Source organism: Schistocerca cancellata, chromosome 11 (genome assembly GCF_023864275.1).
Source record: "Schistocerca cancellata isolate TAMUIC-IGC-003103 chromosome 11, iqSchCanc2.1, whole genome shotgun sequence".
Classification (NCBI taxonomy): Eukaryota; Metazoa; Arthropoda; class Insecta; order Orthoptera; family Acrididae; genus Schistocerca; species Schistocerca cancellata.
The window spans coordinates 46,595,983-46,623,500 of NC_064636.1; the positions used below are offsets into that span (position 1 = coordinate 46,595,983).

At 43.0% G+C, this 27,518-nt stretch overlaps 1 protein-coding gene across 1 annotated transcript in view; it reads right to left on the reverse strand.

Moving 5' to 3' along the window:
• The window catches only part of LOC126108168 (voltage-gated potassium channel subunit beta-2-like), a 666,110-nt gene that overhangs the window by 602,761 nt on the left and 35,831 nt on the right, over positions 1-27,518 (reverse strand). The window contains exon 2 of the mRNA XM_049913410.1: positions 1,478-1,656. Within this exon, the coding sequence (XP_049769367.1) occupies positions 1,478-1,656 (179 nt within the window). The remainder of the gene's footprint in view (positions 1-1,477; positions 1,657-27,518) is intronic.

Here is a 27,518-nt window from a genome sequence, read left to right on the forward strand (position 1 = left end):
CTTGTTAACCATTTCCAAACTATTTTTTTTTAAAGGAATCTGATTTTACTTCGCTACAAACTACTTACATTTATTATATTTTTGTAAGTGAATTCGCAACTTATTCCCATTGCCTCTGGGGGAGAAAACTGGTTGTATGTCTGAGAAAAGTATTTCTTGACAAGATGTGCTAAACTGGTGATGTTGCTTGTGGGCGACCACTACAAAGCAGGTCTTCCATGAAACTTCCTGGCACGTTAAAACTGTGTGTTGAACCGAGACTCGAACTCGAGACCTTTGACTTTTGCAGGCAAGTAGTCTACCATCTGCGCTACCCAAGCACGACTCACGACCTATGCTCACAGCTTCAATTCTGCCAGTACCTCGTCTCCTACCTTCCAAACTTCACAGAAGCTCTTAAGCAAACTTTGCAGAACTAGCACTCCTGAAAGAAAGGATGTTGCGCAGACATGGCTTAGGCACAGCCTGGGAGGATCACATTTTCACTCTTCAGCGGAGTGTGCGCTGATATGAAAATTCGAAAGGCAAAGGTCCCGAGTTCGAGTCTCGGTCCGGCGCACAGTTTTAATCTGCCATGAAGTTTCATATGGGTGCACACTCCGCTGCAGAGTGAAAATTTTATTCTGGAAAAAGAGCGTGCCCCGATAAGCACAACAGCGCAGGCGCAGCGCTCGTCCGTCTCCGCACTACGAGATGGTGCTGCCTTAGAGACGGACCAAATCCTGCTTCCGTCGATCCGCGTATTAATATGTAACGCAGCCATTGAGATCACTGCTAACGTAGAACCTTTTCTCCTCGCGGATCACACTCGAACAATGATACCTGAACGCGCGAGGTATTATAACGAGTGTACAGACCTCCGATTAGTCAGTCAGCATTAGTCTGCAGTCAAGTTTCAGTCTGCGCCTAATAAGATTACCATATTCCTGTACATAGCCATGAAGATAAATGACTAGACACTTTGTCAAGTATCAGAGATATGTGAGAATAAGATTAGCGTACCAAGACCAAAGGAACTTCAGATTGTCAATTGTAAACAGCATCCAGAATCAAGTTACGTAATATCTATGTTATTTATTATTCTAATAAATGTGTGTGAAAATTAATCAAGTTCTGTTTAAAGTTGGTCACCGTCAATCTGCTACTCTAAGCGTGCAAGTGGCATTTCTATCGTCTGACCTAACGGCAGAAGATAAACACGCCACGGTAAGACCACGAGACATATTGCTGACACTCGCCTACTTCGTTAGAGTGACAAGTCAAACAATGTGATGGTGCGTGTACCGAAGGTCTTGCAGTACGCACACCACATTGGATCTAGAAGGTCGCTTACCATGCAGAAAATTTACATCTGGAATAAAAACATCTGCATTGTTGGGAAATACCAAGCACGAGGGATACAGTGGTATGGGTCAAAGATGACAACAGTTGTTTTCCTTTAAAAACTGGTGACTAGAAGATGAAGGGTGTGACTCACATGGACTGGAGCGATGACGACCTGCACTCCCGCTGCTGTTGTTGCTGGTACTGTTGCTGTTGCTGCTGCTGCAGTTGTTGCTGCTGTTGTTGTTGTTGGTATTCCATCTCCCTCATCTCGCGGTCCAGCTCCCGTTGTTCTCGCTCCAGCGCCCGCTGCGCCCTATGTTGTTGTTGTGCCTGAAACACAACGGAAAAAGGCGTATCGCCAACTTGCCATGTATCGTTACAAAGTCACAGGCTTCCAAAATACTGTCACTAAATAATTGTAACCATTTGCTGGATGGCAGTTAGTTTGGCTTTAGAAAAGGTATCAGATAGGTCTACTAATATCAAATACCGGCCTTAATTTGAGGAAGAAATTTCTGAGGATGTACGTCTGGAGTACAGCATTGTGTGGTAGTGAAACATGGACTGTGGGAAAACCGGAACAGAAGAGAATCGAAGCATTTGAGATGTGGTGCTATAGACGAATGTTGAAAATTAGGTGGACTGATAAGATAAGGAATGAGGAGGTTGTACGCAGAATCGGAGAGGAAAGGAATATGTGGAAAACACTGATAAGGAGAAGGGACAGGATGATAGGACATCTGCTAAGACATGAGGGAATGACTTCCATGGTTCTAGAGGGAGCTGTAGAGGGCAAAAACTGTAGAGGAAGACAGAGATTGGAATACGTCAAGCAAATAATTGAGGACGTAGGTTGCAAGTGCTACTCTGAGATGAAGAGGTTAGCACAGGAAAGGAATACGTGGCGGGCCGCATCAAACCAGTCAGTAGACTGATGCAAAAAAAAAAAAAAAAAAATAGAAAAAAAATCAGATTGGCAGTTCTGACGTTGCACTTGAGAACGGAAACAGCGGAAGACGGGTAACATAAATGCAAGGGGCGTTTGAAAAGTCCGTGCGAAGTCCGAGAGATGGCACCATCGGCGCGTATTGAAGTTACGTTTAGTTGGTAGCATCTTTGGAAAGAACGCATACAAAGATTCAGCCATATTGATCTATTTATTTGTGTTTTGCATTCGTGTGAATCAAGGAAATCGAGTGATTGGCAAAAAAGGGAAGAAAAAGAATTTCCAGTAGTGATTAAACATTACTTTATGAAAGATAAAACACCTCAGGAGGCTAAAGAGAAGCTTGATAAACATTACGGTGACTCTGCACCTTCGATTAGAACAGTTTATAAGTGGTTTCAAAATTTTAGGAGTGGCCATATGGGCACAAGTGGTGCTGAACGTTCTGGACGCCCTGTGGAGGTTACGACTCCAGAAATCACTGATAAAATCTATGATAGGGTGATGGATGACAGAAGAGTTAGGGTACATGAGACTGCTAGTGCTGTGGGCATCTCGAATGAACGGGTACATAATATTTTGCATAAACGTTTGGACATGAGAAAGCTATCCGTAAGATGGGTTCCGCGATTGCTCACGCTTGACCAAAAACGGAATCGTGTGAAGTGTTGCAAGGATGGTTTGCAGCCGTCCAGGAAGAATCCGCAGGACTTTAAGCGACGTTTCGTCAGTGTGGTTGAAACATGGATACATTACTATACTCCTGAGACCAAACAACAGTCTAAACAATGGGTTACCAAGGGAGAATCTTTCCTTCAGCCGGAAAGTTTATGGCGTCTGTCTTTTGGGATTCGCAAGGGATAATCCTCATCGACTATCTGGAAAAGGGTAAAACTGTTACAGGTGCATATTATTCATCGTTACTGGGCCGTCTGAAAACCGAGTTTCAAGAAAAACGCCGGCGATTGGTCCGCAAAAAAGTCCTTTTCCATCACGACAATGCACCAGCACACACCTCAGCAGTTGTGGTCGCAAAATTAATGTAAATAGAATTAAAACTCGTTTCACATCCCCCCCCCTTCCCTATTCTCCAGACGTGGCTTCCTCGGACTACTATTTGTTCCCGAAATTGAATAAATGGCTGGTGGGCCAAATGTTTTATTCAAACGATGTGATTGCAGCAACTAATAGCTATTTTGCAGACTTGGATTATTGTTGGCAAGGGATCAAGAAATCAGGACAGCGTAGGACGAAGTACATAAGTCTAAAAGAGACTACGTCGAAAAATAAAAAATGTTTACCCCAAACACGTAAGTAGTTTTTATTTTTGCACGGGCTTTTCAAACGCCCCTCATACTAGATGCATGGCGCGTGTGCCAGATTAGCATTCGTTCTTCGGCAGGTGACGCTGCTACCACGTGGACGGGTTTATATCGACAGTAGGTCGGTGGTCATAGTGTTCTCGCTGATCAGTGTATACGAAGAAGATGGAAACAAAAGAAATGTCCAAGAGTTGCATACAAATTCGTTGATGACATTGCTGTTCTCACTGAAAGCGAAAAAGAATTACAAAAGCTGTTGAATGGAATCGACAGTCTAGTGAGTACACACTACGGACAGAGAGTAAAGCGAAGAAAGATCAAAGAAAGGAGCAGTAGCAGGAAAGAGATTAGCGATGCACTTCACATCAAAATTGGGGACCATGAAGCAGATGAAAGTAAGGAATTCCGCTACACTGGAAGCAAAATAACACACCCTGTACGAAAGAACAGAGACACAAGCAGCAGACTAGCTTAGGCAAAGAGGGCATTCCTGGCCAAAATAGGTCTATTGCACTGCCCGAGAAAAGAGTGAAGCACCAAGAAGGTAAGGAAATAGCGAAATGAAGCTGATCCATCATCTATCAGAGATCATTGGAACAGCGGAAAGTTCCACGGGACTGGAAGAAGACCCAGATCATAGCAAACTATAGAAAGGGTAGAAAATCGGACGCACATAATTACCGGCCAATTTTACTGACATCGATTTGTTGTAGAATCATGGAACATACTTTGTATTCAGACACAATGACCTTCCTAGAGCCGGCCGCGGTGGTCTCGTGGTTCTAGGCGCGCAGTCTGGAACCGCGCGACTGCTACGGTCGCAGGTTCGAATCCTGCCTCGGGCATGGATCTGTGTGATGTCCTTAGGTTAGTTAGGTTTAAGTAGTTCTAAGTTCTAGGGGACTGATGACCACAGCTGTTAAGTCCCATAGTGCTCAGAGCCATTTGAACCATTTTTTAACCTTTCTAGACTCTTGAGAAGCTCATCTGCAGAAACCAGCACGGTTTTAGTAAACAGCGGTCGTGCGAGACACAGCTGGCCCTCTTTGTGCATGATATACAGCAAGCCCTAGATACCGGCTCGCAGGTTGATGCCATATTTTTCGACTTTCGAAAGGCGTTCGACTCAGTTCCGCACTGTCGCTTGCTCCAAAAGTGCGCTCTTACGGTGTATCCGATGACATATGCGGTTGGATAGAAAGTTTTCTGACAGTTTTCTGAATGGGGTGACTTCAACATAACACAGAATCGGAGAGGAAAGGAATATGTGAAAAACACTAATAAGGAGAAGGGACAGGATGATAGGACATCTGCTAAGACATGAGGGAATGACTTCCATGGTACTAGAGGGAGCTGTAGAGGGCAAAAACTGTAGAGGAAGACAGAGATTGGAATACGTCAAGCAAATAATTGAGGACGTAGGTTGCAAGTGCTACTCTGAGATGAAGAGGTTAGCACAGGAAAGGAATTCGTGGCGGGCCGCATCAAACCAGTCAGTAGACTGATGACCAAAAAAAAAGACTCTGAGAAGCTCATCTGCAGAAACCAGCACGGGTTTAGGAAACAGCGGTCATGCGAGACACAGCTGGTCCTTTTTGTGCATGACATACAACAGGCTCTAGATACCGGCTCCTTGGTTGATGCCATATTTCTCGACTTTTGAAAGGCGTTCGACTCAGTTCCGCACTGTCGCTTGCTACAAAAAGTGACCGCTTACGGTCTATCCTATGATATATGCGGTTGGATAGAAAGCTTTCTAACAGTCAGAGAGCAGTACGTCGTCCTGAACGGGGCGACTTCAACAGAAACAAGCGTAACTTCTGGTGTGCCCCAGGGCAGCGTAATAGGTCCGCTGCTTTTTACGATTTACATAAACCATCTGGTTGATAGTATTGACAGCGGCATTAGACTGTTTGCCGATGATGCTGTAGTCTACAGGAAAGTAGTATCACACGAAACTTGTGAACAAATCAATGAGGATTTCCAGAAAATAGATGTGTGGTGTAATGACTGGCAGTTATTTCTCAATACTAGTAAGTGTAACCGACTGCGTGTAACAAGGCGAAAATCCCCATCAATTACAAAATAAATGCCATCCGTCAAGTATCCGGGTGTGACTATTCTAAATGATCTCAAATGGAATGATCATATTACACAAGTAACGGGTAAGGCGAACTCTAGATTGCGGTCTAATGGTAGAATCCTGAAGCGACGCAGTCCTTCAACAAAGGAAATTTTTTACAATACGTTAGTTGGACCAGTCTTAGAGTATTGTTCATCTGTACGGGACCCTTACGTGTTGGCTCTGATTCAAGAGATTGAGAAGGTCCAAAGAAGAGCGGCAAGATTCGTGACTGGTACATTTAGCCATCGCGAGACCGTGACAAATCTCATAGAAAGTTTGAGGTGGCACACATTTGCTGGCGCGCTAAATAGAAGTGGCTGCTCACTAAATTCCGAAATCCGATCTTCGCCGAGGATGTAGAGCATATATTATTACCACCAACTTCCAAATCGCGCAATGATCACCATTCAAAGGTAAGGCAAATTAGAGCTCGCACTGAGGCGTTCAGACAGTCATTTTTCCCTCGCGCGATCCGCGAGTGGAACAGAGAGAGGGGGGGGGGGAAATATGACTTTGGCGCGAATTGTGCCCTCCGCCACACACCGCTTGGTGGCTAGTGGAGTATATATGTAGAGGGTATTTGATGGTAGTTTATTGGTTAAAAATCGATTCAGATTTACAAAGGACTCGGCATTTGAACCCATCTAGCCTTGGTCCGTGCACTGATTTGCGACTAGATTCACGACTTCCTAACAAACAGAACTCAACACCTCGCTCTTACCGGAACGAAATCGACAGATGTAAAGGTAATTTCCGGAGTACGCGAAGAAAGTGTGGAAGGAGCGTTTCTGTTTACCATGTACATGAATGAACAAGGAGAAACCGTCGGAGATTCTTTAAGACTGTTCGCAGATGATGCGTTTCTCTACAAGAAAGTAGCAACACCAGAACACAGTATCGATCTGCATAGAATTGATAATAGGTGCAGGCCCTGGCAGTTGACCTTGAACGTAAATAACTGTAAAATATTGTCCATATCAACGAGAGGAAATCCCTTACTGTACGGCTACACTTGCTGTTGTTGTGGTCTTCAGTGCTGAGACTGGTTTGACGCAGCTCTCCGTGCTACTCTATCCTGTGCAAGCTTCTTCATCTCCCAGTACCTACTGCAACCTACATCCTTCTGAATCTGCTTAGTGTATTCATCTCTTGGTCTCCCTCTACGATTTTTACCCTCCACGGTGCCCTCCAACGCTAAATTTGTGATCCCTTGATGCCTCAGAACATGTCCTACCAACCGATACCTTCTTCTAGTCAAGTTGTGCCACAAACCTCTTCTTCCCAAACACACTCAGTACCTCCTCATTAGTTATGTGATCTACCCATCTAATCTTCAGCATTCTTCTGTAGCACCACATTTTGAAAGCTATTCTCTTCTTATCTAAACTATTTATCGTCCATGTTTCACTTCCATACAAGGCTACAATCCATACAAATACTTCCAGAGACGACTCCCTGACACTTAAAACTATACTCGATGTTAACAAATTTCTCTTCTTCAGAAACGCTTTCCTTGCCATTCCCAGCCTACATTTTATATCCTCTCTACTTCTACCATCATTACCATCATCTGTTATTTTGCTCCCCAAATAGCAAAACTCCTTTACTACTTTAAGTGTCTCATTTCCTAATCTAATTCCCTCAGCATCACCCGACTTAATTCGACTACATTCCATTATCCTCGTTTTACTTTTGTTGATGTTCATCTTATATCCGCCTTTCAAGACACTGTCCATTCTGTTCAACTGCTCTTCCAAGTCCTTTGCTGTCTCTGACAGAATTACAATGCCATCGGTGAACCTCAAAGTTTTTATTTCTTCTCCATGAATTTTAATACCTACTCCGAATTTTTCTCTTGTTTCCTTTACTGCTTGCTCAATATACAGACTGAATAACATCGGGGACAGGCTACAACCCTGTCTCACTCCCTTCCCAACCACTGCTTCCCTTTCATGTCCCTCGACTCTTATAACTGCCGTCTGGTTTCTGTACAAATTGTAAATAGCCTTTTGCTCCCTGTATTTTACCCCTGCCACCTTCATAATTTGAAAGAGAATATTACAGTCAACAGTCAACATTGTCAAAAGCTTTCTCTAAGTCTACAAATGCTAGAAACGTAGGTTTGCCTTTCTTTAATCTACTTCTAAGATAAGTCGTAGGGTCAGTATTGCCTCACGTGTTCCAACATTTCTGCGGAATCCAAACTGATCTTCCCCGAGGTCGGCTTCTACTAGTTTTTCCATTCGTCTGTAAAGAATTCGTGTTAGTATTTTGCAGCTGTGACTTATTAAACTGATAGTTCGGTAATTTTCACATCTGTCAACACCTGCTTTCTTTGGGATTGGAATTATTATATTCTTCTTGAAGTCTGAGGGTATTTCGCCTGTCTCATACATCTTGCTCACCAGATGGTGGAGTTTCGTTAGGACTGGCTCTCCCATGGCCGTCAGTAGTTCCAATGGAATGTTGTCTACACCGGGGGCCTTGTTTCGACTCAGGTCTTTCAGTGCTCTGTCAAACTCTTCTCGCAGTATTGTATCTCCCATTTCATCTTCATCTACATCCTCTTCCATTTCCGTAATATTGTCCTCAAATACATCGCCTTTGTATAGACCCTCAATATACTCCTTCCACCTTTCCGCTTTCCCGTCTTTGCTTAGAACTGGGTTTCCATCTGAGCTCTTGATATTCATACAAGTGGCTCTCTTTTCTCCAAAGGTCTCTTTAATTTTCCTGCAGGCAGTATCTATCTTACCCCTAGTGAGATAAGCCTCTACATCCTTACAGTTGTCCTCTAGCCATCCCTGCTTAGCCATTCTGCACTTCCTGTCGATCTAATTTTTTAGACGTTTGTGTTCCTTTTTGCCTGCTTCATTTACTGCATTTTTATATTTTCTCCTTTCATCAATTAAATTCAATATTTCTTCTGTTACCCAAGGTTTTCTATTAGCCCTCGTCTTTTTACCTACTTGAGCCTCTGCTGCCTTCACTATTTCATCCCTCAAAGCTACCCATTCTTCTTCTACTGTATTTCTTTCCTCCATTCCTGTCAATTGTTCCCTTATGCTCTCCCTGAAACTGTGTGCAACCTCTGGTTTAGTCAGTTTATCCAGGTCCCATCTCCTTAAATTCCCACCTTTTTGCAGTTTCTTCACTTTTAATCTACAGTTCATAACCAATAGATTGTGGTCAGAGTCCACATCTGCCCCTGGAAATTTCTTACAATTTAAAACCTGGTTGCTAAATCTCTGTCTTACCATTATATAATCTATCTGCAACCTGTAAGTGTCTCCAGGCTTCTTCCATGTATTCAGCATTCTTTTATGATTCCTGAACCAAGTGTTAGCTATGATTAAATTATGCTCTGTGCAAAAGTCTACCAGGCCGCTTCCTATTTCATTCCTTAGCTCCACTCCATATTTACCTACTACGTTTCCTTCTCTTCCTTTTCCTACTATTAAATTCCAGTCACTCATGACAATTAAATTTTCATCTCCCTTCACTACCTGAATAATTTCTTTTATCTCATCATACATTTCATCAGTTTCTTCATCATCTGCAGAGCTAGTTGGCATATAAACTTGTACTACTGTAGAAAGCGTGGGCTTCGTGTCTATCTTCGTTTATTGTTGAAAATATTACTTACTTTTTTGGGTTCGTAGCCATTATTAACTGCAATACTTTTGATCAAATTTATTTCTGAATTAAGATTTTCGTTGTATAATGGAATAGAAATAGCTCTGTGGACAACTGAACGAAAGGAAGCTTTTTTTTTATGAAGCTGGGGGTATGTTGAAGTAAAAGGTACTGTTTGATCATTGCAAGTTTCTTTAGGGAAGGTAGTAATGGAAATTTTGTCATCTACTATTGTTGGAGTAAGGTCTAAGCAGCGCGTAAGTGCCGAAATTCGTTAAAATGGCTCTGAGAACTATGGGATTTAACTACTTAATCTAACTAACCTAAGGACATCACACACATCCATGCCAGAGGCAGGATTCGAACCTGCGACCGTAGCGGTCGCGCGGTTCCAGACTGTAGCGCCTAGAACCGCTCGGCCACCCCGGCCGGCTCTGCGGCCGGAATTCGTTTTCAAACTCGGAAGTGAATGTAATTTTTTAGTGAAGCTCGTTGAAAATTTTGTATAGGTGATCAATCCCACTTATTCGGTTCTCTATTAATAAGGAAAATATCACGAACATTTCTAGAATATGAAATAACGCCTAAGGCAGCAGCTGATTGGTGATATAACTATCTATTGAAGTGGAAATAATTATATTTAACTACGATTTGAAGCAAACTCATGAAATCAGTAATTTGTTCGTCATAAATGACTTTTTTGAAGAACCGTAAATTTTTTTCTTCTTTGTCCAACGCTGTTTTTTTTTAATGTCGGAAGAAATTAACATAGTGTCTTGATCACATTATAAGTCTTTCATTTTACTGACTACGTTTTGACTGTTGGTGATAGAATAATTATTCCGGAAAACAAAAGATTTCTTCAATTTTTCGTACAGAAACCTAGTTATTCATACTAACCGAAACGGGATATTAATTAACTGCCTTTTTTGGTAAGATTTAAGTAAAAATTTAAAATCGTTAACCGCGGTTTTGATTTATTTTTGCAAAACAAAGAAATTGGTTCACCTGCCTAATATCGTGTAGGGCCCTAGCGAGCACGCAGAAGTGCCGCAACACGACGTGGCGTGGACTCGACTTATGTCTGAAGCAGTGCTGGAGCGAAGTGACACCATGAATCCTTCAGCGCTGTCCATAAATCCATAAGACTACGAGGGGATGGAGATCTCTTCTGAAACAGAACATTGCAAGGCATCCTAGATATGCTGAGTAATGTTCATGTCAAGGGAGTTTGGTGGCCAGCGGAAGTGTTTAAAGTCAGAAGAGTGTTCCTGGAGCCACTAGCTATTCTGGACGTGTGGGTTGTCGCATTGTCCTGCTGGAACTGTCCAAGTCCGTCGGAGTGCACAATGGGCATGAATGGATGCAGGTGATGACACAGGATGCTTAGGTACGTGTCACGTGTCAAGAGTCCTATCTAGACGTATCAGGGATCCTATATCACTCCAACTGCACACGCCCCACCATTACAGAACCTCCACCAGCTTGGACAGTTCCCTGCTGACATTCTGGGTCCAAGGATTCATGAGGTTGTCTCCATACCCAAACAAGTCCATCCGCTCGATAAAATTTGAAACGAGACTCGTCCGACTAGGCAACATGTTTCCTGTTATCAACAGCTCACTGTCGGTTTCGACGGGCCCGGAGAGGCGTAAAGCTTCGTGTCGTGCAGTCAACAAGGCTACACGAGTGGGTCTTCGTCTCCGAAAGCCAATATCGATAATGTTTCGTTGAATGCTACACACGCTGACACTTGTTGATGGAGCAGCATTGAAATCTGAAGCAATTTGCGGAAGGATTGCACTTTTCTCAAACTGAACAATTGTCTTCAGTCGTTGTTGGTCCAGTTCTTGCAGGGTCTTTTTCCGGCCGCAGCGATGTCGGACGTTTGATGTTTTAACGATTTCCTGATATTCACGGTCCACTCGTGAAATGGCTGTACGGGAAAATCCCCACTTCATCGCTACCTCGGCGATGCTGTGTCGCATCGCTCGAGTGTCGACTGTAACACCACGTTCAAACTTAGTTAAATCTTGATATCCTGACATTGTAGCAGCAGTAACCGATCCAACAACTGCGCCAGACACTTGCTGTCTTACATAGGCGTTGCCGACCGCAGCGCCGTATTCTGCCTGTTTACAAAAATGGCTTTGAGCACTATGGGACTTAACATCTGAGGTCATCAGTCCCCTAGAACTTGGAACTACTTAAACGTAACTAATCTAAGGACATCACACACATCCATGCCCGAGGCGGGATTCGAACCTGCGACCGTGGAGGTCACGCGGTTCCAGACTAAAGCGCCTACAACCGCTCGGCCACTACCGCCGGCGCCTGTTTACATATCCCTCTACAGGGTGTTACAAAAAGGTACGGCCAAACTTTCAGGAAACATTCCTCACACACAAAGAAAGAAAATATGTTATGTGGACATGTGTCCGGAAACGCTTACTTTCCATGTTAGAGCTCATTTTATTACTTCTCTTCAAATCACATTAATCATGGAATGGAAACACACAGCAACAGAACGTACCAGCGTGAGTTCAAACATTTTGTTACAGGAAATGTTCAAAATGTCCTCCGTTAGCGAGGATACGTGCATCCACCCTCCGTCGCATGGAATCCCAGATGCGCTGATGCAGCCCTGGAGAATGGCGTATTGTATCACAGCCGTCCACAATACGAGCACGAAGAGTCTCTACATTTGGTACCGGGGTTGCGTAGACAAGAGTTTTCAAATGCCCCCATAAATGAAAGTCAAGAGGGTTCAGGTCAGGAGAGCGTGGAGGCCATGAAATTGGTCCGCCTCTACCATCCATCGGTCACCGAATCTGTTGTTGAGAAGCGTACGAACGCTTCGACTGAAATGTGCAGGAGCTCCATCGTGCATGAACCACATGTTGTGTCGTACTTGTAAAGGCACATGTTCTAGCAGCACAGGTAGAGTATCCCGTAGGAAATCATGATAACGTGCTCCATTGAACGTAGGTGGAAGAACATGGGGCCCAATCCAGACATCACCAACAATGCCTGCCCAAACGTTCACAGAAAATATGTGTTGATGACGTGATTGCACAATTGCGTGCGGATTCTCGTCAGAACACACGTGTTCATTGTGAAAATTTACAATTTGATCACGTCGGAATGAAGCCTCATCCGTAAAGAGAACATTTGCACTGAAATGAGGATTGACACATTGTCGGATGAACCATTCGCAGAAGTGTACCCGTGGAGGCCAATCAGCTGATGATAGTGCCTGCACACGCTGTACACGGTACGGAAACAACTGGTTATCCCGTAGCACTCTCCATCAAATGGGCATCTGCCAACTCCGCATTTGTAAACATTGCACTGACTGCAAAACCACGTTCGTGATGAACACTAACCTGTTGATGCTACATACTGATGTGCTCGATGCTAGTACTGTAGAGCAATCTTTTCTTTATTTGTGTGTGACGAATGTTCCCCGAAAGTTTCGCCATACCTTTTTGTAACACCCTGTATTTGAATACGCATGCCTGTAGCAGTGTCTTTGGTGATTCAGTTTATAAGCATAAAGATACTGAGAACTGAGAAAGTCGCCACATTGCTACATGGTTATAAAACAGTATCGGAGTCATTCATGGATAGTCCCAACGTTTCACTCCTCCGTCCTTTCTGCCACGACAGATACCCGGCGCTAAAATTCCGCAATGTGTCCACCCCCGCCTGTCCACCCATCCGCCATTCGCTAATGAAGCATCGGTCTCCCAGTGGACGATGCCGTTACGCTTGGCCTTTTCGCCGCAGTGGGCGTGGTCGCTACTGCGGAATTTACTGCCGACAAACAACAGGGTGACTGAGAGTGGAATGCCACAGTCAGTTACACGGCAATCTACATCTACATCTACATCAATACTCCGCAAGCCACCTGACGGTGTGTGGCGGAGGGTACCCTGAGTACCTCTATCGGTTCTCCCTTCTATTCCAGTCTCGTATTGTTCATGGAAAGGAGGATTGTCGGTATGCTTCTGTGTGGGCTCCAATCTCTCTGATTTTATCCTCGTAGTCTCTTCGCGAGATATATGTAGGAGGGAGCAATATACTGCTTGACTCTTCGGTGAAGGTATGTTCTCGAAACTTCAACAAAAGCCCGTACCGAGCTACTGAGCATCTCTCCTGCAAAGTCTTCCGCTGAAGTTTATCTATCATCTACGAAACGCTTTCGCGATTACTAAATGATCCTGTAACGAAGCGGGCTGCTCTCCGTTGGATCTTCTTTATCTGTTCTATGAACCCTATCTGGTACGGATCCCACACTGCTGAGCAGTATTCAAGCAGTGGGCGAAGAAGCGTACTGTAACCTACTTCCTTTGTTTTCGGATTGCATTTCCTTAGGATTCTTCCAATGGATCTCAGTCTGGCATCTGCTTTACCGACGATCAACTTTATATGAGCTTTCCATTTTAAATCACTCCTAATGCGTACTCCCAGATAATTTATGGAATTAACTGCTTCCAGTTGCTGACCTGCTATATTGTAGCTAAATGATAAATGACCTTCTTTTTTAGGTATTCGCAGCACATTACACTTGTCTACATTGAGATTCAATTGCCATTCCCTGCACCGTGCGTCAATTCGCTACAGATCCTCCTGCATTTCAGTACAATTTTCCACTGTTACAACCTCGCGATACACCACAGCATCATCCGCAAAAAGCCTCAGTGAACTTCCGATGTCATCCACAAGGTCATTTATGTATATTGTGAATAGCAACGGTCCTACGACACTCCCCTGCGGCACACCTGAAATCACTCTTACTTCGGAAGACTTCTCTCCACTGAGAATGACATGCTGCGTTATGTTATCTAGGAACTCTTCAATCCAATCACGCAATTGGCCTGATAGTCCATATGCTCTTACTTTGTTCATTAAACGACTGTGGGAACTGTATCGAACGCCTTGCGGAAATCGAGAAACACGGCATCTACCTGTGAACCCGTGTCTATGGCCCTCTGAGTCTCGTGGACGAATAGCGCGAGCTGGGTTTCACACGATCGTCTTTTTCAAAACCCATGCTAATTGGTACAGAGTAGATTTCTAGTCTCCAGAAAAGTCATTATACTCGAACACAATACGTGTTCCAAAATTCTACAACTGATCGACGTTACAGATATAGGTCTATAGTTCTGCACATCTGTTCGACGTCCCTTCTTGAAAACGTGGATGACCTGTGAAATCAGTGCTAGACCCGCGCAGAGTCCATGTACAGCATGGAAACTCCACAAGGCCTCAGGATCACACGTAATCCCTGTCAACATGTGTACCAAATTTGTGAGTAATACAGTTCTGCTCTTCACTGTGACTTTTGCAGTTCCTGTGAGCACAGGTTCCCTTGTCAGCCAGAACGCTGTACCCACTGCCCGTCTCAAACCTGAACGCCACGTGGTGGCATTGCGGTCATACAAAATTAACTGACCATGCAAAATTAATCGTCGGTAAAGCAGATGCCAGACTGAGATTCATTGGAAGAATCCTAAGGAAATGCAACCCAATAACAAAGGAAGTAGGTTACAGTACACTTGTTCGGCCACTGCTCGAATACTGTGTGTGGGATCCTTACCAGGTAGGGTTGATAGAGAAGATGCAATGGAGAGCGCCGGATTAGCCGAGCGGTCTGAGGCGCTGCAATCATGGACTGTGCGGCTGGTCCCGGCGGAGGTTCGAATCCTCCCTCGGGCAAAGTGTGTGTGTGTTTGTCCTTAGGATAATTTAGGTTAAGTAGTGTGTCAGGTTAGGGACTGATGACCTTACCAGTTAAGTCCACAAGATTTCACACATATTTGAACATTCCAGTGGAGAACAGCGCGCTTCGTTACAAAAAAGAAAAAAGAAAAAACGGTTCAAATGGCTCTGAGCTTTTTCACTTTCTATATATGAAACACTGTTGCACTTTCTGTGGCTAAGTTCTTTGACGATAACCTACATGTTTCTGTATGAGCAAAATCTTTACATCTGCTACGTGTGAGTTCTTTGACCACAGCTTACATCTTTGTATGTAAACATAGCGTATTTCACGAGTGCACATCGTAATAGTGAAATATGAAGCTATACTCGGTAAAACTGAAGTATGGACGTGAAAATGATAATAGGTGTGTAACTAAGTGACAAAACTTCCACCACAGCGTAACTGTAATAATGGTGCTTTATCTTTATGCAAGTACACACATATATTTTCGTCAAATGGTGCCTTGCCACTTACAATTGTCGCACTTGTATCTGTGTAGTCACCAGCAAATAATTTTTTTCTATTTATACAGTGATCTCCAACAGTATAAACATGTACATGAATGTATAAACAGCTGAGGGTGGGCGCAAGCCCGAAACCGGTCGTGCGACAAATAAATAACCTTTTATTGTGACCGGTAGCGGATATCTTTCTACATCCTAAAATGGTTCAAATGGCTCTGAGCACTATGGGACCTAACATCTATGGTCATCAGTCCGCCTAAAAGTTAGAGCTACTTAAACCTAACTAACCTAAGGACATCACACAACACCCAGTCATCACGAGGCAGAGAAAATCCCTGACCCCGCCGGGTAGTCCCAGTCTTCAAGAAGGGTCGTCGAGCAGATGCGCAAAACTATAGACCTATATCTCTGACGTCGATCTGTTGTAGAATTTTAGAACATGTTTTTTGCTCGAGTATCATGTCGTTTTTGGAAACCCAGAATCTACTATGTAGGAATCAACATGGATTCCGGAAACAGCGATCGTGTGAGACCCAACTCGCTTTATTTGTTCATGAGACCCAGAAAATATTAGATACAGGCTCCCAGGTAGATGCTATTTTTCTTGACTTCCGGAAGGCGTTGGATACAGTTCCGCACTGTCACCTGATAAACAAAGTAAGAGCGTACGGAATATCAGACCAGCTGTGTGGCTGGATTGAAGAGTTTTTAGCAAACAGAACACAGCATGTTGTTATCAATGGAGAGACGTCTACAGACATTAAAGTAACCTCTGGCGTGCCACAGGGGAGTGTTATGGGACCATTGCTTGTGACAATATATATAAATGACCTAGTAGATAGTGTCGGAAGTCCCATGCGGCTTTTCGCGGATGATGCTGTAGTATACAGAGAAGTTGCAGCATTAGAAAATTGTAGCGAAATGCAGGAAGATCTGCATTGGATAGGCACTTGGTGCAGGGAGTGGCAACTGACCCTTAACATAGACAAATGTAATGTATTGCGAATACATAGAAAGAAGGATCCTTTATTGTATGATTATATGATAGCGGAACAAACACTGGTAGCAGTTACTTCTGTAAAATATCTGGGAGTATGCGTGCGGAACGATTTGAAGTGGAATGATCTTATAAAATTAATTGTTGGTAAGGCGGGTGCCAGGTTGAGACTCATTGGGAGAGTTCTTAGAAAATGTAGTCCATCAACAAAGGAGGTGGCTTACAAAACACTCGTTCGACCTATACTTGAGTATTGCTCATCAGTGTGGGATCCGTACCAGATCGGGTTGACGGAGGAGATAGAGAAGATCCAAAGAAGAAAGAGCGGCGCGTTTCGTCACAGGGTTATTTGGTAACCGTGATAGCGTTACGGAGATCTTTAACAAACTCGAGTGGCAGACTCTGCAGGAGAGGCGCTCTGCATCGCGGTGTAGCTTGCTCGTCAGGTTTCGAGAGGGTGCGTTTCTGGATGAGGTATCGAATATATTGCTTCCCCCTACTTATACCTCCCGAGGAGATCACGAATGTAAAATTAGAGAGATTCGAGCGCGCACGGAGGCTTTCAGACAGTCGTTCTTCCCGCGAACCATACGCGACTGGAACAGGAAAGGGAGGTATTGACAGTGGCACGTAAAGTGCCCTCCGCCAGACACCGTTGGGTGGCTTGCGGAGTATAAATGTAGATGTAGTAGATGTAGATGGAATCGAACCCGGGAACCCGGGCGTGGGATCTACATCCTATTTCCGTAAAATCGTTTGATAAAGATTGCAAGGCGTGCGCCTCGATTCTGTCATCGCTGACCTGCCGGTAGCTGGAAAACGCTTGTCGGCCTCCCCTTCCGAACAAACGAATGAACTCGGCCAGCGCTCTGGACGCCGCAAACTGGTAACTGCGCGACTGCAACCTTATCCGGAGCGCAGTCGCCCCCTCTGTAGAGCAGGAGAGGCGGCGGTCAGCGGCACATCTGGAGGCTGGGTACGAGTACAGTACTGGTGCCGGAACAAGTGTTTAACACCACCTGCACAAACGAAAGGTTACATCGGACTGGACTATGCGCTTCTCGTCTGTGCCAAAAATATGACATAAAGTGAGAGACGTGCTTCACACGGCTCACACGAACTCCGCAACTTCAACCTGTTGAGCACACGAACTAGCACAACTCGGCAAAAACCGTCCTGGCGGTCAGTCGGGGCATGAACTCCGCGACTAACCTCCATACTCGTAATTTTCTCTTGAGGATCAGTGAGGCACATACAACAAATGTAGCAATTTTATTACATTTTACTACAAAATGTACAAAACTAGAAAACATTGGTTTAAATTTCGAAAGTGAAAGAAAGGTGGTGGAATAAAGTATATAATAATGAGCTTCAGTTGCGATCACTTTCATTCAGAAAATACTGTGAAGGTAAAGGAGACATTTAAGTTTTATGTGAAATAGACTTCAAAAAGTGCAGTCTGTCAGTATTTGCGTGTTTTTTTTTTTTTTTTTTTTTTTTTTTTTTTTTTTTTTTTTTTTTTTTTTTTTTTGCGGGCAACGGCCTTGCCGCAGTGGATACACCGGTTCCCGTAGGATCGCCATCGCCGAAGTTAAGCGATGTCGGGCGTGGCCGGCACTTGGATGGGTGACCATCCAGGCCGCCATGCGCTGTTGCCATTTTTCGGGGTGCACTCAGCCTCGTGATGCCAATTGAGGAGCTACTCGACCGAATAGTAGCGGCTCCGGTCAAAGAAAACCATCATAACGACCGGGAGAGCGGTGTGCTGACCACACGCCCCTCCTATCCGCATCCTCCAATGAGGATGACACGGCGGTCGGATGGTCCCGATGGGCCACTTGTGGCCTGAAGACGGAGTGCTTTTTTTATAGTTTTTTGCCGATTTTAGTAAGAAACAACAGCCATTTTGCTGGATGTAAGAGTCTGTTCGTACTCTGCTAAAGGTGATAATGGAAATAAGTGTTTGGCGTCATTGGCCGATAGGCCGTTTGCGCGACAGGTCCGGCCGCTTTGGTGCAGGTCTCACTACATTCGACGCCACATTGGGCGACCTGCGCGCCATATGGGGATGAAATGATGATGAAGACAACACAACACACAGTCCCTGAGCGGAGAAAATCCCCGACCCAGGCGGGAATCAAACCCAGGCCCGTAGGACCGCAGTTCGTCACGCTGACCACTCAGCTATCGGGGTGGACTCTTCTAAAGGTGATGAACAAGTAACAAAGAACAGTAAAATTCGGTAGTCGAAATCTTTGCGTTTTGGTAAACAGCCTTGAAGACATCTTCAACTTTTATAGTCCTGTATTCCTCAGTTGCGTGTAATATTACGGTGTATTGATAATTTTTACTTATGGACCGTCTGACAGCAACTGAATAAAGCACAATTTTAGTGCCATACGCGTTTCGCCTTTATTTTCTGCAAGGCATCATCGGTGGCCTGGAATATGTACATATGTTCGCTATTTTATTTACATTTTTGTCATTGTGCCTATAGGTTATAAACAGTTCTGGTGGTTGGTATTTCCTATTAAGTAGTAATGTTTTGAACTGTACTTACAGGTTGCGTGGACAATTTCCTACATATTACGCTCCTGTTGCATTTTTGGTATTGTTCTTCTTCTTATGAACGCCAATTTGCGGTCCCCCCCCCCAATATATATATATATATATATATATATATATATATATATATATATATATATAAAACACCAAAATACACACACACACACACACACAGCAAAAAAAATATATATCACACCAAAACACACACACACACACACAAACGCACACACAAATGCATACGCGAACAGACCACAGATACTTCAATAGTTACACTTATAAGTTTGGCAATAACATTCGATATTTGGCAAAAACATTTGACAGTCGGCAACAGAAACCAAAACATTGCTTTATAACAACAGTTCAGTACATAGTGTTGTGGAATGGGGAAAAAAACCGCAAATTGGCGTTCATAAGAAGAAGAACAACAACACCAAAAATGCAACAGGAGCGTAATATGTAGGAAAGTAAGTACTGTTCAAAGTAAGTACAGTTCAAAACATTACTACTTAATAGGAAATATCAACCACCAGAACTGTTTATAACCTATAGGCACAATGACAAAAATGTAAATAAAATAGCGAACATATGTACATATTCCAGGCCACTGATGATGCCTTGTAGAAAATAAAGGGGAAACGCGTATGGCACTAAAATTGTGTTTTATTCAGTTGCTGTCAGACGGTCCATAAGTAAAAATTATTAATAAGCCTTGAAGAATCTGTCGATAGCCGGCCGGAGTGGCCGAGCGGTTCTAGTCGCTTCAGTCTGGAACCGCGCGACCGCTACGGTCGCAGGTTCGAACCCTGCCTCGGGCAGGGATGTGTGTGATGTCCTTAGGTTAGTTAGGTTTAAGTAGTTCCAACTTCTAGGGGACTGATGACCTTAGATGTTAAGTCCCATAGTGCTCAGAGACATTTCAAATCTGTCGGTAACACATTGTATCAATATATTATTTCAAATTTATGTCACCTACATGTACATCTACATCTACATGGATACTCTGCAAATCACATTGAAGTGCCTCGCAGAGGGTTCATCGAATCACACTCACAGTTCTCTATTATTTCGATCTCCCATACCGTGCGGAAAGAATGAACACCTATATCATTCCGTACGAGCTCTGATTTCCCTTATTTTATCGTGGTGATCGGTCCTCCCTATGCAGGTCGGTGTCAACAAAATAGTTTCGCATTCGGAGGACAAAGTTGGTGATTGGAATTTCGTGAGAAGATTCCCTCGCAACGAAAAACGCCTTCCTTTCAATGATCTCCAGCCCAAATCCTGTATAATTTCTGCGGCACTCTCTCCCATATTTCGCGATAATACAAAATGTGCTGCCCTTCTTTGAACTTTTTCGATGTACTCCGTCAGTCCCATCTGGTAAGGATCCCACAATGCGCAGCAGTATTCTAAAAGAGGACGGACAAGCGTAGTGTAGGCAGTCTCCTTTGTAGGTCTGTTACATTTTATAAGTGTCCTGCCAATAAAACGCAGTTTTTGGTTACCCTTCCCCACAACATTTCCTATGTGTTCCTTTCAATTTAAGTTGTTCGTTATTGTCATACCTAGGTATTTACTTGAATTTACGGCTGTTTTATTAGACTGATTTACCGTGTAACCGAAGTTTAACGAGTTCCTTTTAACACTCATGTAGACGACCTCACACTTCTCATTATTTAGGGTCAACTGCCACTTTTCGCACCATTCCGATATTTCTTCTAAATCGTTTTGCAGTTTGTTTTGATCTTCTGATGACTTTATTAGTCGATAAACGACATCTGCAAATAACCGAAGACGGCTGCTCAGATTGTCTCCCAAATAAGGAACAGCAAAGGCCCTATAACACTACCCTGGGGAACGCCAGAAATCACTACTGTTTTTCTCGACGACTTTCCGTCAGTTACTACGAACGGTCACCTCTGTGACAGGAAATCACAAATCCAGTCACATAACTGAGACCATATTCCATAAGCACGCATTTTCACTACGAGCCGCTTGTGTGGTACAGTGTCAAAAACCTTCCGGAAATCCAGAAATACGAATTCGATCTGAAATCCCTTGTCAATAGCACCACCCACGAGGTAGTAGATGATGTCATTTACCGTAGTCTCTCTAAAGTTCTCGAATGACCGTGAGCATCCTGTCTGTGCATATCCACGAAAACGTGCATTTTATGACACAAATTTTAAATTATGTACAATCTCCTGGTGTTACGAGGAATATCATCTACTACATTAACAAAAAACGTTGATCCACCTGGAACGATAGGTGCATTTTGGTTGGTTGCACAATTTTTACTGTCTGCAGAACCGTTTTAATACCGCGAAGTCCAATTACAGTGGCAGACCTAACTTCTGAATTTAAATGACAGTTCTCAGTAAGGGAATCCTTTTATATGACTAGCATAATAAAAAAGCAAGGTCAGCCATCATCTGGGACAAAAGTAGATACAAGCTACGTGCAGACCTTTAATGTTTGACATCAGAAAACAGTCTATGTCCGTGAGTATTCTTTGGATCCCGAGCAAAACTGGGGAGTGTTTCTGGGGTAAGATAAAAAAGAAGAAAAAACAAAGGAAATTTACCAAACTTGGAATGGATGAAACATGGAGCCCACTACTTCACTCTGAGGAAAAAGTGAATTAGCAGGTCCGTGGATTGCCACGTCGGAATTAACAACCCAAGTCTTCCGTTCGAAACACATTCCTTTTTTTGAACAATCCCATCCTATTTAATACAGGCCAGAATTCTAACATAAATTGCCATGTTCTTACCCTTCAAAAGACACAAAACCAGTGCGATACACGTTCCATCGCTGTACCAATGAATTCTAAACAACTGCAAGAAAAATTCTGAAGCATTATCAAACGTTCGAGCTATTGAAACTATGTCCTTCTCAAATAAGTAATGAAGATCTGATTTCGTTGAAAAAATTATCAAACCTCTCTCAGGATCATTTTTAGTCAAAATTATTGATCTTTCAACTTCTTAGTGCTCATGAAGCTGACAGCTACGTGTACATCTTGTTCCTATTTGGACAAAATTTCGGATGGTAACCATGTCCTGTATTGTGAATATTGTATGTTATATCTGGATGACTGAACACGCTGACCAAACCACTGTATTCCTCCATCTTCTTACTGATAGCTTTTGCCGGCCGATCGTCCATGTGATCGGCATCTCTCCTTTTATTGTATTGGTCACCGATTTTATTTTTAACTCTTGTACTGATTGTGGGTCAAGAAAATGATTTCCGTCCCACCTAGAGTAAAAACATTAGCGCTCTACTGCAAAACTTTTGACATTACAGTCCTACTTGTTAGAGTATCTCCAGCCCTATTCGGCAGTCGTTCTCACTTGCTGATAACACTGTGCAACAATGAAAATGTAAATCGAATGAAAAATAGCCAATTCTTATCAGTTCTAATGTGCTGATCGCGAATATTACGAAGACAATTCAAAATTAGCTCTACTTTTCATTTTACACTGTTTTATTACGGTTAGATAATTATATACGGATTTTTATGTTAAGTTTAAAATCAAATATTATAATGGTTTGTCAGAGTCATAATAACTAGTAACAATGGATTATACAGGATGATTCAAAAAGAATACCACAACTTTAAAAATCTGTATTAAATGAAAGAAACACAATATAACCTTCTGTTATACATCATTACAAAGAGTATTTAAAAAGGTTTTTTTTTTCACTCAAAAACAAGTTCAGAGATGTTCAGTATGGCCCCCTCCAGACACTCGAGCAATATCAACCTGATAGCACAATTCGTTCCACACTCTCTGTAGCATATCAGGCGTAACAGTTTGGATAGCTGCTGTTATTTCTCGTTTCAAATCATCAATGGTGGCTGGGACAGGTGGCCGAAACACCATGTCCTTAACATACCCCCATAAGAAAAAATCGCAGGGGGTAAGATCAGGGCTTCACCTTAGGCGAGTCACGTTCATACTGAGTTGTTTCCCGCGGATTCTCAGTGCCCCATGCTGAACAACTGTCGTCGATTCACTTCTGCCGTACTCAATAACACAAAAAGCTTTCTGTTGAGCGGTCGCCATCTTAGCATCAACTGACGCTGACGCCTAGTCAACATCGCCTCAAGCGAACAAATGTACAACTAAATGAAACTTTATAGCTTCCTTAATTCGCCGACAGATAGTGCTTAGCTCTGCTTTTTGTCGTTGCAGAGTTTTAAATTCCTAAAGTTGTGGTATTCTTTTTGAATCACCCTGTATTATTGTCCCTGGTCTTACTTGTGTGCAATATTTTGGATATAAACATTTTAATACCAATTTTAGTGATTTGTTTGTCTCCCTCCACTTCAATTTCAGTGATTTTATTAATGCATGTAATAACTTTTGCACATTTGTGTCCAGATTAACTACCAGTTGTTCAAGTTGACTGCTATTGAATTGAGCAAAAATGCCATAGTTTGTGTTAACAGTGCTGACACGTTTCGCTATGCATGTGGAGAAGTGACATTCGCTTCACAAAAACAGCGAATAGCTCCACTGATTAAAAAAAGCTCACAGTTGTTATTTTGGGTGCAAAGTAGGTGATCAGGATAAACCCTGGGCTCCACATGTGATCTGCAACACTTGTGCCAGCAACCTCAGGAAGTGGATGCATGGGAAAGGGCGTTCAATGTCCTTTGCAGTACTCTTGAAATGGCGTGAGCAAACTAACCAGTTCAGTGACTGCTACTTTTGTATGGTTCCTAATATCAAGAAGGGAATGTCTAAGAAGAAGAAGCGAACAGTGATCCATACTAACATTCCATCTGCCATACGTCCTGTTATGTGTCGACAGAAGTGCCGACACAGTGTTATTTAGAAGGGCCGAATAGGCACGCTATCAGCTCACCCAGAATATCGTGAAGTCTGAAACAGGATACTTCATAAATGCTATAAAGAAAAGAACGGAGCTTCTCGTATACTCAACTTTATTCTCCTGTGTGGTACATCTCTATGGTGAATACAAGTAAGACTCTCTCCAGATATGGTTAACTGCGCCTTGCTAGGTCGTAGCTATGGACTTAGCTGAAGGCTATTCTAACTGTCTCTCGGCAAATGAGAGGAAGGCTTCGTACGTCTAGTCGCTAGCAATGTCGTCCGTACAACTGGGGCGAGTGCTAGTCCGTCTTTCTAGACCTGCCATGTGGTGGTGCTAGGTCTGCAAGTACTGACAGTGGCGACACGCGGGTCCGACATGTACTAATGGACCGCGGCCGATTTAAGCTACCACCTAGCAAGTGTGGTGTCTGGCGGTGACACCACACGTCCACTTCTACATGGGGAAAGATTGCCAATACCTGAACCACGGACAGAGTACGAGATTAATTCTGATGGGGATTCTGAATATCCTGAACCATGTACATCACAAGATCCAGAGTTTCTTCCAAATATATCGTCAACTGATGATCCACGGAAATTGTCTCAAAATGAGTTAAGTGATCTCATTAGAGATTTGGAGCTCTCTAAACCTAGGGCTGAGATTTTAGCATCAAGACTGCAGCAGCGCAATTTTCTGGAAAGGAATGTAAGTGCTTCATTCTACCGCATAAGAGAGCAACAAATCACTCCTTTTTTTAACATGCAAAAATAGTCTTGTGGCATGTGTAGACATAAATGGTTCAATTAAGGCTCTCAGAATTAATTAAAGCCCTGATGAGAGGAGACACTTTATTGATCTATCGAAGTTGAGCTTTACATATTGGTAATGAGCTTCCTTCTATTCCAGTCGGACATAGTGTGCATATGAAAGAGTCACACCAAAACATGAAAATTTTACTAGAAGCCATCAAGTATAATGACTCTCAGTGGCAGATTTGTGGTGACTTGAAAGTGGTTGCACTGCTATTACGTACGCAGTTAGGGTATACTAAATATAGTTGCTTTCTCTGTGAATGGAATAGCCGAGCTCGTGCATCTCATTACAGTAAACTTGAATCGCCCACCAGAAAATCTCTTCAACCAGGTACAAAGAACATTAATAGTGAACCTCTACTAGACCCTAAGAAGATTCTGTTCCTGCCCTTGCACATCAAGTTGGGTCTCTTGAAAAACTTCGTTAAGGGAACGAACAAAGACGGTGACACAAATAAGTAATTAAAATTCCCTTACTTAAGTGATGCCTAGGTAAAGGAGGGCATCTTTGTAGGCCCAGAGATTTTACAGCTTTCTGGAGACCATACTTTTGATGGAATCATGCAAGGTGATGAGAAGAATGCATGGGAATGTCTTTGTGTTTACAGTTCTTAGGGAACAAACAAGCAATAAATTACAAGGAAATTGTAGATAACGTGTTGTCATCTTACGAAAAACTTGGTTGCAACATGTCATTGAAAAAACATTTCTTACATAGTCGTCTTGACTTCTTCCCCAAAGATTGTGGTGCAGTAAGTGATGAACATGGGGAACTATTTCATCAAGATACTGCCACATTTGAGAAGAGATATGCCGGAAAGTGGAGCCCTACTATTTTAGCAGATTAGTGCTGGACTGTCATAAGGGATGTTCCCGAGTTTGTGTATAAACATTAGGCAAGCGAAAACGGTCATCTCCTGAATTTATCTCTGAACAAAATATGTAATTGTATGTACTGTACATACTGACATTTAACATTTGTAATCCCTTGTATACATTTGTGACCAGGTAATTTATATATTGTTTTGTGCTTTACATAGTACTGGTATTAAGAAGACTTACAAAGTATTTTCATTCATGTAATATTCTCTTCGATTTTTGCACAACATCATTAATATTCTCTTAATTTTCCCTTAATATTTTAATTTTGTACTTCCAGAATGGCACTGAAATTTATCAATGCATAGCACATAACATAATTCAAGCAATTATTCACTTAAAATTTGTTATGCTGAATCTTGGAACATCAATGTATATTTAGTTGGTTAGTTATTTATACAAAAATGTAGATAATTTTTTAAAAAAACTATAGTTATTTATGAAAATGATGATTTTGTATCATTTTATAGTGAAATAAATATAACTAACTCAAAATTTGGCACGGACTTCAATGTGAGACGCCTTTAATAGGTTTCACAACGAAACATTGTCTCCAAATTTGGTAGAAAATCCGAAGAAATTCTGGTCGTATTTAAAGTACACAAGCGGCAAGATGCAGTCAATACCTTCGCTGCGCAGTGTCGATGGAACTGTTACCGACGACTGTGCCGCTAAAGCGGAGTTATTGAACGCAGTTTTCCGAAATTCATTCACCAGGGAAGACGAATGGAATATTCCAGAATTTGAAACACGAACAGCTGTCAGCGTGAGTTTCTTAGAAGTAGATCCTGGGATCCTTACCAGGTGGGATTGACGGAGGACATCGAAAGGGTGCAAAAAAGGGCAGCTCGTTTTGTATTATCACGTAATAGGGGAGAGATTGTGGCAGATAGGATACGCGAGTTGGGATGGAAGTCATTAAAGTAAAGACGTTTTTCGTCGCGGCGAGATCTATTTACGAAATTTCAGTGACCAACTTTCTCTTCCGAATGCGAAAATATTTTGTTGAGCCCACCTACATAGGTACGAATGATCATCAAAATAAAATAAATCAGAGCTCGAACAGAAAGGTTTACGTGTTCGTTTTTCCCGCGCGCTGTTCGGGAGTGGAATGGTAGGGAGACAGTATGATTGTGGTTCGATGAACCCTCTGGCAAGCACTTAAATGTGAATTGCAGAGTAATCATATATATATATATATATATATATATATATATATATATATATATATATATATATATATATATATATATATATTACGCAACGACAAACTTAGTCTGAAACAAATATATATATACAGGCAACGACAAACTTAGTCTAAAGAATATATCGACCTTATAGTGTATATACGTGTATATACACTCCTGGAAATCGAAAAAAGAACACATTGACACCGGTGTGTCAGACCCACCATACTTGCTCCGGACACTGCGAGAGGGCTGTACAAGCAATGATCACACGCACGGCACAGCGGACACACCAGGAACCGCGGTGTTGGCCGTCGAATGGCGCTAGCTGCGCAGCATTTGTGCACCGCCGCCGTCAGTGTCAGCCAGTTTGCCGTGGCATACGGAGCTCCATCGCAGTCTTTAACACTGGTAGCATGGCGCGACAACGTGGACGTGAACCGTATGTGCAGTTGACGGACTTTGAGCGAGGGCGTATAATGGGCATGCGGGAGGCCGGGTGGACGTACCGCCGAATTGCTCAACACGTGGGGCGTGAGGTCTCCACAGTACATCGATGTTGTCGCCAGTGGTCGGCGGAAGGTGCACGTGCCCGTCGACCTGGGACCGGACCGCAGCGACGCACGGATGCACGCCAAGACCGT